Here is a 14,290-nt window from a genome sequence, read left to right as displayed (position 1 = left end):
GGGAAAAGCTATAAAATTAACAAACAAAGGGGAAAATAAAATCATGATAAGCAACCCTACGTATCACAGCTGTTCATACATTTATTTTTGTCTCTTTGGAAAGATTAGCTGCTTCAGCTTAGTAATTGAACATCTTTTTCCAGGGTGTTTATTTGTAAGTGAGGAGCAGCAGATATTTGCTGGCGATGCTTTTAGAAGGGCCATGTTACCTTTGTACACTCCACTTTGCCATTGATGCAATGGCAGCTGTTGCACTCTTCCTCCCAGCGGCTGCTGTGGGGAAACTGCAGCCCTGCATAGTGACAAGTTCTCCCAATACCGATGACTGTGAACAGGAAGAGAGACAAGTTGATCTTCAGCTGCAGGAGTTCAAAAGAGCAACCGTATTAAATGATCAAATACTAACACCATAAAATACGTCATGCGTTGATTAAAAAAAGAGGTGTATTTACACTCTTGGCATCGAGTTCCTGTTCTACCAAGCGGACAAATGCAGCGGAAACCGTTGATTTCGTCCACACAAGTGGCACCGTAGGCACAGGGTGAAGACTGGCACTCATTGATGTCTGAGTGAGAGAAGAGCATGAGATTTAAAATTAGACCAGAACACTTCTTGGCAAGAAAGCTTGGGTTCTAATGCAATAATAGGTGCAAATTCTAGCAAACAGATTTAGATTAAGTTTAATCTTTTACAACTTGATTTTCATCAGTTAGTTCTTTTGCAAGGCACCAAATCATGGCAAATGTTACCCCAAACCACGCTATTTAATTTATAGAGGAAATCAAATATTAATCCATCATGAGAACATCACTTAGCAACATTTAGCAAAGTTACAATAGGAGAAGGAACTGCCTCTTAGCAGGCAGAAACCTCAAGCAGGACCATACTCATGGTGAAAAGCTATTTACTGCAATTCTGTTGGGCTGCCAGAGTCAAGCACAACACATGTCAACACATATGTGTCACTCAGCAGTCAAGGTCAAACTCAACAGCATGTATTTTGTCTGGGCCTTTTCACTTTCTGGGCTTGTGGCAACCCTAATTCCTGCCCAGACAGTACCTTAGGCCATGCTTACTTGCCACATCCACCCCTTACTCCATCCTAAAAGGCATGGACGGTGTTATTTTTCCAACAGATTCTTTCCCCATGCCCCTGGTAATATGCAGGACGTTAAGAGCACAGCTGGAATTATGTCAACCCTTCTTCCCGATGGTGCCCTCAGGTGGCGTACTCCCTACAGCTATACCTTACTTTAGCCTCGTTTTTTGGCCGAAACATGCCTTAAAGTTCTGGACAGCACTGTTTACATTCATATCCAAGAAAAGTCTGATAACATCCAATCAAAATGCTGCATAACTACAGTGAGAAAAACATTATCTACTGGGTCCATCTCCAGTCTGCACACATGGGTTTTCTGCAGTACAACGGCATCATCCTGCAGTCCAAAGACATACCCATCAGGTGAATCGGTGACTGTAATTTGCCCTTAGGTGTGAGTGTGAGCGTAACTGCTAGTTCGTCTCTCATTGCCATGCGTAGTTCCCACCTCTTGCTTAACAGAAGCCAGGACTGGCTCCCCAGACAGGATAAACAGTATGAATAATGGATTAATCGATGCTGTTTTAATATATTGGAGCATGATGCGTATTGTATATTTTCTTGGAGTAATATCTATTGGAACACTAACCCAACACTATTTCTCTCCAGGGTTCAATACCTCTGATTTCATTCTATATAAGACTAAATTGTGCACATTCTCATCCACCAACTCCTCTGCTTTCAGACACCTCTTTGAGCGACACATATCAATAATGCCTTTTCACTAAAATCATTGGAAACCTCCACTATTGTCACTCAGATTCCACATGAACACAATTTGGATGAGAGTTCTCAAATTCAATCCTGACAGAAAAGGTGAACGCTATCCGGTGGAAACAAAGGAGCAGAGAAGAGGAATTTCGGGGTCACTGGGTAATTTGTCTTCAGTGTGTGTCTGTGTGACTGTGTGAGTATGGAGGAGGGACCACCTTTGACCTTTTGGGCGCTAAAGGACTGAGAAAAAGGGAGAGGGCGGCGTCCTGGTCTTATATTTAGGTGTCAATGTGTCCATCTCCTGCTTGTACCCATTTTTCTTTCTGGTCCATTTCTCTATCTCCTTAATGGTGCTGAGCTGCTGTGGTAATGTTTATGGTCTCATGTCCAAAATTATGTGTCAAATGTATTTATTACTCACTGATTCTGCAGTCAGGTCCAGCAAAACCAGGAGCACACTCACACCGAAACCAGTTAACTCCATCCACGCAGATCCCGCCGTTATAACTGAGAAAAGGAAAAAAACAAGAACAGTCAAATGCAGCAATTTAAGAGCCACATCCTCTCCAGCTGCAACAAAGCACATCCTTTTTTGTAGGCGTGTGAGCGAGGGGGGGGTTCATCAATACAAGTCCCCACCTTTCAGATGCTAATCGCCGTGTCCAGTTCCTCCCCTCCCCGCCTCTCATCATACCTCTCATCCATCCCTCCTCAAAGCTGAACTCCTCCCAGGTCACACAGGAAGAATGGACACGTATGCCCCCCCATACCCATCACCATCACTTCACCCCCCACCTGAATTGCCAAAGGGAAGGTGGGACTATTTTTCCCTTCATCCCAAACAAAATGCTCTCTCTTCACCCTGCTCTGTCCTTTAGAATATAAAAGCTCATTCCTGTGAGAGATTCCTCTTTTAAAGACAACTTCCACCGCTCTAAGCAGCCCTTCACCCCTCATAAAGGTCTGTGTGAAGTGTGCAGAGAAGGATCCAAAGAGAGGATAGGGAGATGGGAAAAAAGGGCAGGATGATTCAGATACATCAAATGATGTGAGGCAGAGAGAATTACATACCAGGGATGAGGGTTGCAGTCGTTTGTATCTGTTGGAGAAAAAGGCAAAAAAAGAGACTTTAAAGGTTGCATTTTGTCATTTCCTAACATGTTTCTGACATTGCAATTTATTTTAGTTTGCTAAACTGATAGAAAATATTGACAGCCGAGTATTATAAAAACACAAGCTAAAACATTAACGGCCCATTAAAGCCATTACACGTATCTTACAGTTAGAAATGTGAGGCTACTTTTCGTGTATGAATCGTTCTGCAGAGACACTAACTTTGTCCGCAGGTGGGTCCCTCCCAGCCCTCTTTACAGATGCAGGTGAAGGTGTCTCCTCCTCCCACACAGGTTCCACCATTAGAACAAGGACTGGAGGCGCAGGTGCTGTTCTTGGCTGTTGGAAAAACAAAGCATGAGTCAATGGACAGAAACACTGTGCAGTATAATGAGATGATAAATCTACAATGGCAATTTGCTGGACCACATGTGACTGCAACTTTGCAGTCCTTAGACTTCAATTTTACAGGGAAAATCCCCACAAAGGCCTTTGCACTCTGAGGGTGGCATGAATCAGAAAAAGAACATTGCTAATTATTCTGACAGTTTCACTGCAACTTTTTATGTACATCAGGGGCAGTACAGTTTTCCAGATTAGCATGCATGGATAACCAGAATTTTGGTCTCAACCTGGTTCATGCCAACGGTGTGGTCATTCCTGTTTTATATCTCTGTGTCACGACTTTGTGGAGCACCGCTCCCTCTCTTTAGCACCCTTGGCTCATTCATATCATTGGAAATGTGTTGGGCTGCCTGTTGCCTATCCCGATCTCTGACTAGGCAATGTAATATCATATGAAAAAGCCCTAGGTAGAGACAAATACTAACATAAAAAGAAAAACTTAATGTAGTACTGACAAGTGGAGAGGACGTTGTTGCTTCTGTGTTATGCCTGCAACTCTTTCACTGTAGACAACACTGAGCATTTTGATTGGGCAGATCTGTGCTTGTTGGAACCAAAACTTTGGACAAAAACAACAAATAAATTAAAGGCATGGTTTTGTTTGGCAAAATTGCTTTGCTGGTTTGAAAGCTTGCATTGGCTGGCTACAGGTCCAAAAGAACATTGTGAGAATAATCACCTGAATAAAATGCATCTCGTATACAAGCCATATCCTGTAATTTCCACATACACCTACTGCACTGCGCTCTGCAGCACCACAGTTTTGCCCCAGCTAAAGATGAGGACAACCTCCCATACTGGAAGTGAGTCCAGGGTGCTGCGCCAAGAGAGCATAGATCGCAGGGAACTGCAGGTTCATGCAGGAAAAGTATTTTGCCTTTTTGAGATTGACCTGCCCTTTATTCCTCCATAATTGCATGACTGTATTGCTTCCGCAATGAGTGAGTACATTGTTAAGTCAAATGGTTAATGTTTGCTACAAAGGATGTATGGTCTCATGTAAGATTCTGTGGTTTTCAACTCAAAAGTAAACTTTTAGTTGTGGTCCAATGGTGCTGTCATAGCACTATGACCTACTGACCTCTTGATGATCTATTGCTTGTGCTGCAAGGTCAGATTTAATGTTGATACAGTGATGATTCACAGTCAAGGTCCATGCATTGTGTTGATCTGCTCTTGGTAGGTGACAAGGTTTGGCAGCTGCTGAAAATAGACCTGAAGCGTAGCTCCAACGGCGTAGCACTTGTGGGACGCCAGGCAAATTGCAGCGCAGCCAGTGTATATGGAAATTGGAGGTTCGCTTTATTATTATTTTTTTTTTCCCTAAAAGCAAAATCTCTTCTCTTATACTAGTTAAACTAGTTAATATGCTTGTATTTTATTTGCGCTTACAGTGGATTAAAAAAAAAAATTCAGACTCCCTTAATTTTTTTCAATTTTGTTATGTTGCAGACAGATACTACAGTTGTTTAAATGGGTTTTTGTCCCATTAATCTACACCCAGCACTCCATAATGACAAAGTGAAAACAGAATTATAGGAATTTTACCAACTGGATGGAGATCTGAATGTAGTGATAATGCTTTCACACCATTTTTATGCAGTAAGAAAAGCTAAAGATAGCTACCAGCTAACCCCAGATTAATTTACGATGATTTAGTGGTGAAAAAAAAGGACTTTAATATAGAAGGATGTTTCAAAAACAGTCATTGTGTTAAACAAGAACAGCAGAAGGAAATAAATATGAGATATAGCTAATATGCACTCTTTGATACCTGTTAATGTACAGTATTATTCAGTTTAATGATTCTGTAATATTTGATATTTGAATTGCATATTGCATACTTTTTCATGCCTTGCAGGCCTAGTCTAAAACTAGCTTGCTTAAAAAATACAGAACCACTTAGAGTGGTAGTATACAAAATAAATGTAAACAAATCATCTACACTGCTTCCTCTGGCACCTCATATCATTTGCCAAACCCTTCCCTTAAAGTGATGCAGCCAGGTACACCAAAACTTTCTGTGTCATCCAGTAGCTTTAGACTGACGTAGTGTAAAGAAACCACTGACGGTCAATCAATAACATCAGTAAAAAGTTAAAAAGATAGCTCTAATACACACTATTCATCTGCCAAAGCAAAACTACCTAATTTTGTGCTGAAAAGGATTTAAGTTCTCCAAATAACTACAGTCTCATAGTTAAAACCCTTCTGAAGCCTCACCTGTGTTGCATGTGTTTCCTCCCCATCCTGGTGGGCAGGCGCAGCGAAAGACGTCCCCATGGTCGTAACAGGTGCCTCCGTTACTGCAGGTTGTCGGGTCACACTGGCTCTCCCCTGAACAACAAACACTGAGGTCTAACTCTCTTCATACAAGGCTTCAGTTAAGAAAAGATCATTTTAGCCATCCAAACATTCAGAGACATGCAGTATGCTGGAGCTGCAGTAAGCTTTGAACATAAACGCACACATTAACACAGAGCTAACATAACTCACGGGAATGGCAGGTCTTGCCCTTCCAGTTGTTGGCACACTCGCAGTAGAAGTCGTTCAACAGGTCCACGCAACGCCCACCGTTCTTACACGGGTTGTGTCTGCACTCATTTACATCTGAGGAGAAGTTTATTACATCTTTATTACACTTCGGTCATGAGAAGTCTTTCCCCAGGCATGAATTTTCTTTAAAATGATGGAAAAGATGAACATTTAGACTTTGAGAGGAACTCACTGAGGTCGCAGAGTCGACCCTCCCAGCCGTCAGGACAGAAACACTGAAAGGAGTTTATTCCATCGATGCAGGTCCCTCCGTTTTTACAGGGGTTGTTGATGCAGTCGTTGATGTCTAAAAAAGTTTGGTGCAAGAGTTAATCTAAAACTTTTATCAGGACAGGATTATTAAGTCCTTTTATTTAGTATTTACACATGGTTAACAAACCTTAAATTGCTGTGTATAAAGTTCAACAACACATTTATATTTATTGCTGAAAACCTATTACTACACAAAATGTATGTTTCTCATCACAGCTTTCTTGCAAAGTTAAATATTATTGAGAGCACTTTCTTTTTTTGGGTGAATTGCTTAATTTTACCACTCTATTATTATTACAATTTTTGTAGAGCTGTCAGCATAATGAATTCATAGTAAAGTAATTAAGGTCCAAAATGAACTCACTGAGTCTGTCTTAAAAAAAATAAATAAATAAATAAATGCCTGCTATTTTGTCCTTTTAGGCACAAAGTAGTCAAGTTACTGTAGCAGTGTGGCAACTGGGCACTGTTTAGCATCTCCTAGCTCTCACAGTCATGGAAAATAAGTACAGTGTTCTGACTTTTGACTGTTTAATTTCCTTTTAAAAAATCTCAGAGACTTGGCATCTTCTAATACCAGTCATTCACTTTTCACCTTTTCATTTATTCTATTTTCAATGGTTATGTCCTTAACCTATGCTGTAACTTTTGATCTACCAGAATTTCTTTTTCCCTTTAAAATAAGAGGGTTTTTATTTAGACACAAGAATTACAAAGTATAAGCATAACAAAGCAAAATTTCTTGAGAAAATCTCTAAGCTTAATTGTTAAAAGGTAAATACCGTCACATTCAGTGAATCATTTTGTACATGCATAGCTGTACACTGGATTACATAAAAGCTGTCTCCTATTTCTAAGTCACAATTTGATGCCACAGTGGTGCAGCAGGAAAGCACTCATTTAAACAGTAAATCAGAATGTCAAGATCATGAGATACGGTACACAGATGGCTGAGTGGTTTGGTTGCCCCCCATGTACGCTGGCGGTCCGGTCTTAAGTCCAGCCTGCAGCTCCTTTACTGCATGTCTCTCCCCAAGTCTCTCACCCCTGTTTCTGATTAATCCACTGTCCTCCTCTATCTATTAAGGCATGAAAAGCCCAAAAATAAACAAGAGGATCTGGCTGCAGACCTCTATGATGGGGCGACCTCAACCGTGAAGCAGGAAGTGATGTGCATTACCCAAGCTGGAACCAGAATGATGTATTGAATTACGTATATTTTCAGCTCACAGTCAGAGGTTACGGTAAGTGGCTATTTTTCACAACAGCAGAAATTTATGACTGAAAAATCAAAAATATACTGAGAGATAAAATTAAAAATAACACACCTCAAACTAAGGAAAATCCCAACAAGAGTTAGTACGTCACTCCACCCCCAGATGAGGACCCATTTGTTAGCCCTACTAATTTGACCATCTTCTCTAATTTCTTATGTGTCAGCATGCAAAATATTAAACACTTCTGTTTCTGTTGCATGGAGGAAATCATAATATCATAATAGAAAAAAATTATGTTGGTATTTACTATTATCTATGTTACTAAAGCTTAGTTTTTCTACATTTATAAAAATGTTATCTATTGTTTTCATCTGTAGGATCTTTTCAAAATAAGATAACATTTATTTCTTAATAGGTTTTTGATTATAGTGTAATTGAGTATTAACCACTGATTTACACTCGTTAAGTTAAATACTAGATTGGGATAAAACAGCACTTTATTTTAACAGACTGATGCTAAGTGGCCTTGAAATTGTTTTGGATTTTTTAAATAAAAGCTTACAGACTAAAAATGCAATACTTTTAAATTAATTCAAATAAAAATCTCCATTATAAACAACTCCAAACATTTGTTACCACTTTGAATAAGGAAAATACAAACAAAGTGATGGCTTACTAAAACTAATTGAAAATTATCTCTTTGTTTACATTATTTTTAAATCTCTGTAAGTCTGTACGTACTCTCATGACAGTAGACACCGCTGAATCCTGGGTCACACACGCAGGTGAAGTTTCCTGCTGGTTGGCTGATGCAGCGTCCTCGAGGGCCGCAGACGTTCGAGGAAATGTGTCGCACACCAGCGGAGTTGTTTGTTGCTATAGCAACAGTGCAGCTGTCAATAACTGCAAGGAAAAAAAAGTTTAAACTCATTTCTCTGAAAGTTTGATAAATAAAGCTTAACATGGCGGGAGACTTTGGTCACCTTGGCATGGTGTGGTCTGGCAGTCCTCTCTGAGTTGCTCGCATGTTTTCCCCTCGTAGCCTTCAGGACAGGCGCAGTAAAAGTCCTGATCCATGCTGTGACATTTTGCATCATTTTCACAGGGGTTTGGATCACAGGCATCAGAGGGGGACCAGCTAGAGATCTAAAGAGATAACGTTTAACATTTACTGCTGAGACATTACATGCTAAATGAAACATGGAACTGAAATTTAAAGACAGAAGATAAAGATAAAACAGATTAAATTACTGTGGGTTTATCCCTACAAGTTTCACCTTCTTATAGGAGAAAGACAATCTATTATGCAAGAAAGTCTGGTCATTAACAAGGCAAGAATGAAAATAATAAATCAGACAAAGCACGTATCATCACAGAAAGAACCCATGGTAACATTTGGCCATTTTACATACAGTAATACAGACATGGAGTAAAAAAACCTGCAGTTTTCATAAACAGTAGCCTACTGTCGCACCCGTTTGCCATGTATGGTGCTAAACATGGGAGTTAAGAGTCGGGGAACATTGTGGGTGAAGTCTGCGGTCACACACACACAGTTTATTTTACCCCGGGTGTCATGGCCACATACATTTCTTTTCTTTACTATTTGCACGTGTGTGGTCAGAGGAGCATGTCTGAGGGCAAGAGAGGCCATAAATCTTCAGCCACATTAGTCTTACCGTTTGCATCGTTCACAGCACAGGAGGCGTTTTTCACTGCAGCATATATTTACAACCACAAGGCATCATGTAACTTAATTGTGGTGAGACTAAAAACAATTTCTGTAGTAAAATGTATTTATGTTGATTGCCTGAATCCATCCTTCAACTGAGTGCTTTACAAAAAGACTTCTAAAATAAATTAGAACTACTGCCTGCTGGTTATGGGCCTCTGTGAGTTGTACAATTGTCAGACAGTGCAAGGCTGTGGGGGTATCTGTAAGGATGAACATGAGGTCCAGTGACCTTGATGTTTCACCTCCTACAACTAACCTCCAATTCAGACTGGGTGCAAGTTTGCTGCATGCTGGCTATGTCTCCCTGCTGTCACAGCCCTGGCTTATCTCAAAACTTCTTAATAAACCTCCCTACAGCCTAAGAAGGCATGGTCAAGACGATTAGCTGAGGTTCAAAAAAGCATCAAAATGGGGAAGAAAGGAGATTTACGTGACTTGAACGCGTGTCTGTGACAGTTTTACTTTCACAATCAACTTTGTGGAGGTGTAATGGGGGGGGCAATGTGATCCCGTCTGTGCAAGTTTCAGAGGTAGTAACAGAGGTGAGCTGAGGAGGGCAGACTGTGTATATGTGGAGCTCATGCTGTGCCGTGCTCCTCTGGGTTTCTGCAACAACGTAATGCAGTGTGACGGGGACACCAATATCACAGTGTTGTGGAATCAATATGAACATCTCAAGATGTAAGGTTCGTTATTGCACTGTCATAGAAATTCACTTTAAAAAACACCTAATGAGTGATATGTTTTTTGATGATTCACCATCTGCGACAATATTCTGCCTGGATGAAAGTTTTAGACGTACTAAAAGAGTAACTGTGGTATCCCCACTGGGATTCGGACTGCCCTTATTTCTCCTGAAGAAACCATTTAGATCAGGACAGGCCTAAACATCTTTACACAATCAACTCCATGGACCACAGAGGAGATATTAATCACTGAAATATGAAGTCGGAGGCGTTGTAGTTTTGGCTCTGCAGGGCAGGAATGTACACCGTGCCATAGCAAGCTTCAGAGAAGTGTAGTATGCAGGCAGAGATCCAACGTCACCTCATTCACAGAGGCTCGTATTTATAGTAGGGATGCTAAAACAGGACTGGCTCCTGACCAGCAATGTCCTCCATTCAGGACCCAGGAGATGCAGAGGAGTGTCGGTTTCCTCACGGCTAACCTACATTAGATCCAAACACACACACTTCAGATAAAAAAAACCTGCAGCTATGACACACACGTGTTTTGTACGTGTGATTATTGATAAATAGAGAGGTGTGCAGTCAAACCTGAGCTTGGCCTTTAGGGTGTGGAACATACTTTACAATTTTAAGGAGGATGATGGGAATAAACTGGCACACCGCAGTCAGATTTAATGACTGTGAAGTATTCACAAAGTTTGTTTACTTCAGGAGTTTTAAGAACATTTGTGCACAGTTTCCAACATGCAAATAAATGGAAATCAGTCATCCATATGTTGTCAACATAAATCACTATAGTAGTCAAACTGCTCTTATGCTCGAGTCCTTATGAGGTTTGGGTTAACTAAGGTGAAGGGTTGTTTCAATGTATTTATTTTTATGGCTCATTTTGCTGTTGGGCTCTTATGCTTTGTTACTCTTTTTTCCTTTATGTTAAAGCACTTTGTAAGGCCTTGTTTCAAAAGAAACCTGTGAAATTAAGTTATTATTTCTATTGAGTGTCTCAACGACATGGTCATTGGATAAAATCATTTACTAGCATGTTTTTCCATGGAAAAATAAACTTTTACTGGTTAGTGGCCAAACGTCTTGATTTAAATAATTTTGTAATGAATTAAAAACTGTTTATACCAGTGGTTCTCAACTGGTGGGTCGGGACCCAAAGGTGGGTCACAAAGCAGTTTCAGTGGGTCGCGACTAGATGTCTGGGAAAAAAAAAACTGTGGCAAAAGTCCTGAAGTCCTTATTGGACATGCATCAATACTTTTATTTTACCCTGTTTTACTTTGAAATTGGGTTAACTTCAGTGTTTGATCAGTATTTTAAGTAATTAATCTCCTCTTGCGTTAAATTACTACTTTTCCCATGATAATTACGTAATTTCACAAGTTCTCTGGAAAATTGACAAAAATTAACTCATAATCATAGAGAAAGAGGGTGTAAAATTTGTCAGTTCTGTGTGTTTTCTTTTTTATATCAGGTGTTTTGGTGCAATTATGCTCCAACTGCTCCAACTGCAACATATTCAACTAGCTAAACATGAACTGTTGAACGTTATTTAGAAATTTGGGTTGCGATCTGTCATAAGACAGACTGCTGGGTCCTGAGGCCAGACCAGTTGAGAACCACGGATCAGGTTGGAATTTAAAGGTTAAAATTAAGATATACAAGTAAGATTTTTTTAAAAATCAGCCATGCACTAATGCAGAGAAGCATTTCTGTTAATTCCATTTTGCTTTGTTTTCATCAAATGTATTCTCTTCATTACCTACATGATACCATACAAGATGATAGAATTAAGGATGATACAATACAAGATAACAGGATGAGATATGATGCAACAGGACAGGACTGGATAGGACATAATAGGATGTGATATGGGATTTGATACAAAAGGATACAACACAATACGACGCAATACAGTTTACTCTACTTTTGGGAAAATTACTAAAGGACTTTAGGAAGCTACTACACCAGCTATATATACAGCACTGTGCAGAACTTTAAGGCATGTCTGGGCCAAAGATTGAAGCTGGAGTAAGGCATGTAATAGTGAGTAAGCCACCTGAGGGCATCATCGAGTGGGAAGGAGGATTGACACAACCCTGGTCATGCTCTGGAGGTCCCTGCAAATTACCAGGAGCATGTGAAATTAATCTGTAGTAGAACACATACACTACACCTTTAGGATGGAATAAAGGGTGAATGTGCGACTAAGAACAGCCCCGGGTACCATCTGGGTGGGTAGTAAGGCTGGCATGAGCCCCTGGTTGTGCAGTGGATGTCCCAACGGCCTGAAAACCGCCGGTGGTCTCTGGGCATATTGCCAGGGGTGAAAAAGTCCAGGAAAAGGACATGCCATTGAACTTGACCTTGGCTGCCAAGCAACACTAATAACTGTAGCGCTTACTTGACAACCCACCCAGTCCACCCCAGGTTGTGGCACATCCTGTGGGTCCTGTCATGAATTCCTACTGCCCTTTAGATTATGATTATATGATTATATTAGATTAGATTAGATTCCTTTAAAGTCATTGTAAGACGAATACAATGACATTCAAGGCACAAGATAAAAAAAAAATGGTGCATGTTAGTTTTTATTTGGAGAACTTATGCACAGCACCATGGGGGACACAATCAATATTCATGAGACAAATGCATGCTGGGCCATAAAAAGGATTTCTCTCGCTTATGTCCTTATCTTCTGTTGATAGTTTGAATCAAGAAGGCAGGATGTAAGTGTGCCAATGTGCATGACAAGGCCAGGCATAGGTATAACTGTTCTCAGTTAGACTTGGTGCACCTGGAGTAAATTTAGGTCTGCAAGTCGGTCATAGCCAAGAGTGATTTTGGAGACAAGACCGACCTTGTTTACACCCAGCTGGAGCGCTTGGCTCCACTGCTGCACACATTCAGCTGATTCTGCAGCCGTATTGCCACGCTATATACCATCTGTAATCTTAAAGCAGCTTGAGATGCTTTCTTGTCTGATATGTGCTTTACAAGAAGGATAGAAGTGTAAGGAAATAGAAAAAGGAGAAGTTCAAAATAAGTACCACACGCCCAAAATTATGTTTCAAAACATCCAGTCTACATGGGCTCTGATGTCTAATACACCACTAGTTAATCCACAGACTATTAATAAAACAGTCTGGCACTGCTGTCTTAACAACTATCACTCTAACCACAATAATCCAGAGCTGCGATGAGAGCAACACGACACTCACCTCACACAGCTGTCCAGCAAACTCTGGCGGGCACTGGCAAACAAAACCATCTAACACCGCGTGACACACTCCTCCGTTCTGGCACGGTTTGCTCTCACACTTATTCCTCTGGATCTCACAGTGAGTGCCAATGAAGCCAGGAGGGCACAGGCAGTGGTAACCCTTCGAGTCCTCCTGGAGGAAAAAACAGAAAAGTTATGTATTCAAGGGCAACACAAGGTGCAAGGTCGTATGGATGCTCTTAAGATAAAACTACCTTGCACGTAGCTCCATTCTTGCACTGACCACGGCAGCCGTTGAGGTCTAAAAAGGAAGAAGAAAGAAAAATTAATCCTTAAACATTAGAGGGACTTAAAAAAAGTTAAAAGTGGCACATTTTAGTAGCTCAGTTATCATTTTATCCTCTATCAGGTGATATCTATGATATAGGATGTGCACGGATTAAGTCAAAGCTTTGAAAAGAAACTAGTGCAGTCAGGAAAGTGCCAGAAAGACCTTGCATGGATCTAAACCTGCATGCATTGGATCCAGATAGAGGAACTGGGCATGCAAGTTGAGTCATGATGAACAGAGCTGGAGCTTCATTTTGCCAAGACGAGAAAGAAACAGGTTACCACATGTGGGAAAAGTGAGCGAAACTACACCTATGTTCAGTGTCCAGGAAGTGAGAGGAGGCATTTTAAAATAAGCCAGAAGAAGAGGGCGTCAGTGGGAAGACAGGAGTTCAGAGGTGACTTTTGTTTGTTTTTTTTTTCAAAGGAAGAAATACTGACTGATGTCACAGTTTTGTCCGGACCATCCCCGAAAACAGTCGCAGTGATAGCTGCCAATCAAATTTTTGCAAGAGTAAGCGTTCACACAGGGCTTCCCTGCACACTCATTTGCATCTGTGAAGGCAGGATGTAGAAGGAAACAGAGTCCATCATTTGGAATAAACCAGGTAGAGAGAAAAGAGAGAGAAAAGACACCAGAAATCTACCTCTGAGGTCAAGCAGCACATAAATATTACAGAATTAATACAAATTGCAGTGGTATTATTCTGTATTTCATATCATAATAATAACATATGTTATCACTTATATGAATGTTATTTTAACTTAAAAAATGCTGGACTGCTCCTTTAACTTATTTAAAGATATGATACAAAATACAGATGGTTCTATTTACTTGCTATGTACAAGTTTTTCTTTATCTTATCATTTTTATTCATTTTACCCTTAACCCACAATGATGTCGGTACAGAAAGCGGCACATGAAGCAAAGAGTTCTGCATTTATGATTA

The 14,290-nt window shown here is 40.4% G+C and overlaps 1 protein-coding gene across 2 annotated transcripts in view; it reads right to left on the bottom strand.

Annotated features, from left to right (window-relative positions):
• jag2b (jagged canonical Notch ligand 2b) overlaps positions 1-14,290 on the bottom strand; it is an 80,060-nt gene that overhangs the window by 6,352 nt on the left and 59,418 nt on the right. Inside the window, exons 10-22 of one of the 2 annotated variants that reach the window (XM_041804958.1) lie at positions 13,782-13,895; positions 13,265-13,311; positions 13,009-13,182; positions 8,341-8,503; positions 8,099-8,260; positions 6,061-6,174; positions 5,829-5,942; positions 5,556-5,669; positions 3,150-3,266; positions 2,886-2,913; positions 2,236-2,321; positions 453-566; positions 210-325 (exon numbers count right to left, since the gene is read on the bottom strand). In XM_041804958.1, the coding sequence (XP_041660892.1) occupies positions 210-325; positions 453-566; positions 2,236-2,321; positions 2,886-2,913; positions 3,150-3,266; positions 5,556-5,669; positions 5,829-5,942; positions 6,061-6,174; positions 8,099-8,260; positions 8,341-8,503; positions 13,009-13,182; positions 13,265-13,311; positions 13,782-13,895 (1,463 nt within the window). The remainder of the gene's footprint in view (positions 1-209; positions 326-452; positions 567-2,235; positions 2,322-2,885; positions 2,914-3,149; positions 3,267-5,555; positions 5,670-5,828; positions 5,943-6,060; positions 6,175-8,098; positions 8,261-8,340; positions 8,504-13,008; positions 13,183-13,264; positions 13,312-13,781; positions 13,896-14,290) is intronic. The other variant, XM_041804959.1, reaches the window with a different exon arrangement.

The sequence above is a fragment of the Cheilinus undulatus genome, linkage group 14 (assembly GCF_018320785.1).
Source record: "Cheilinus undulatus linkage group 14, ASM1832078v1, whole genome shotgun sequence".
Lineage (NCBI taxonomy): Eukaryota > Metazoa > Chordata > Actinopteri > Labriformes > Labridae > Cheilinus > Cheilinus undulatus.
This window is presented reverse-complemented; position numbering and strand designations above follow the sequence as displayed.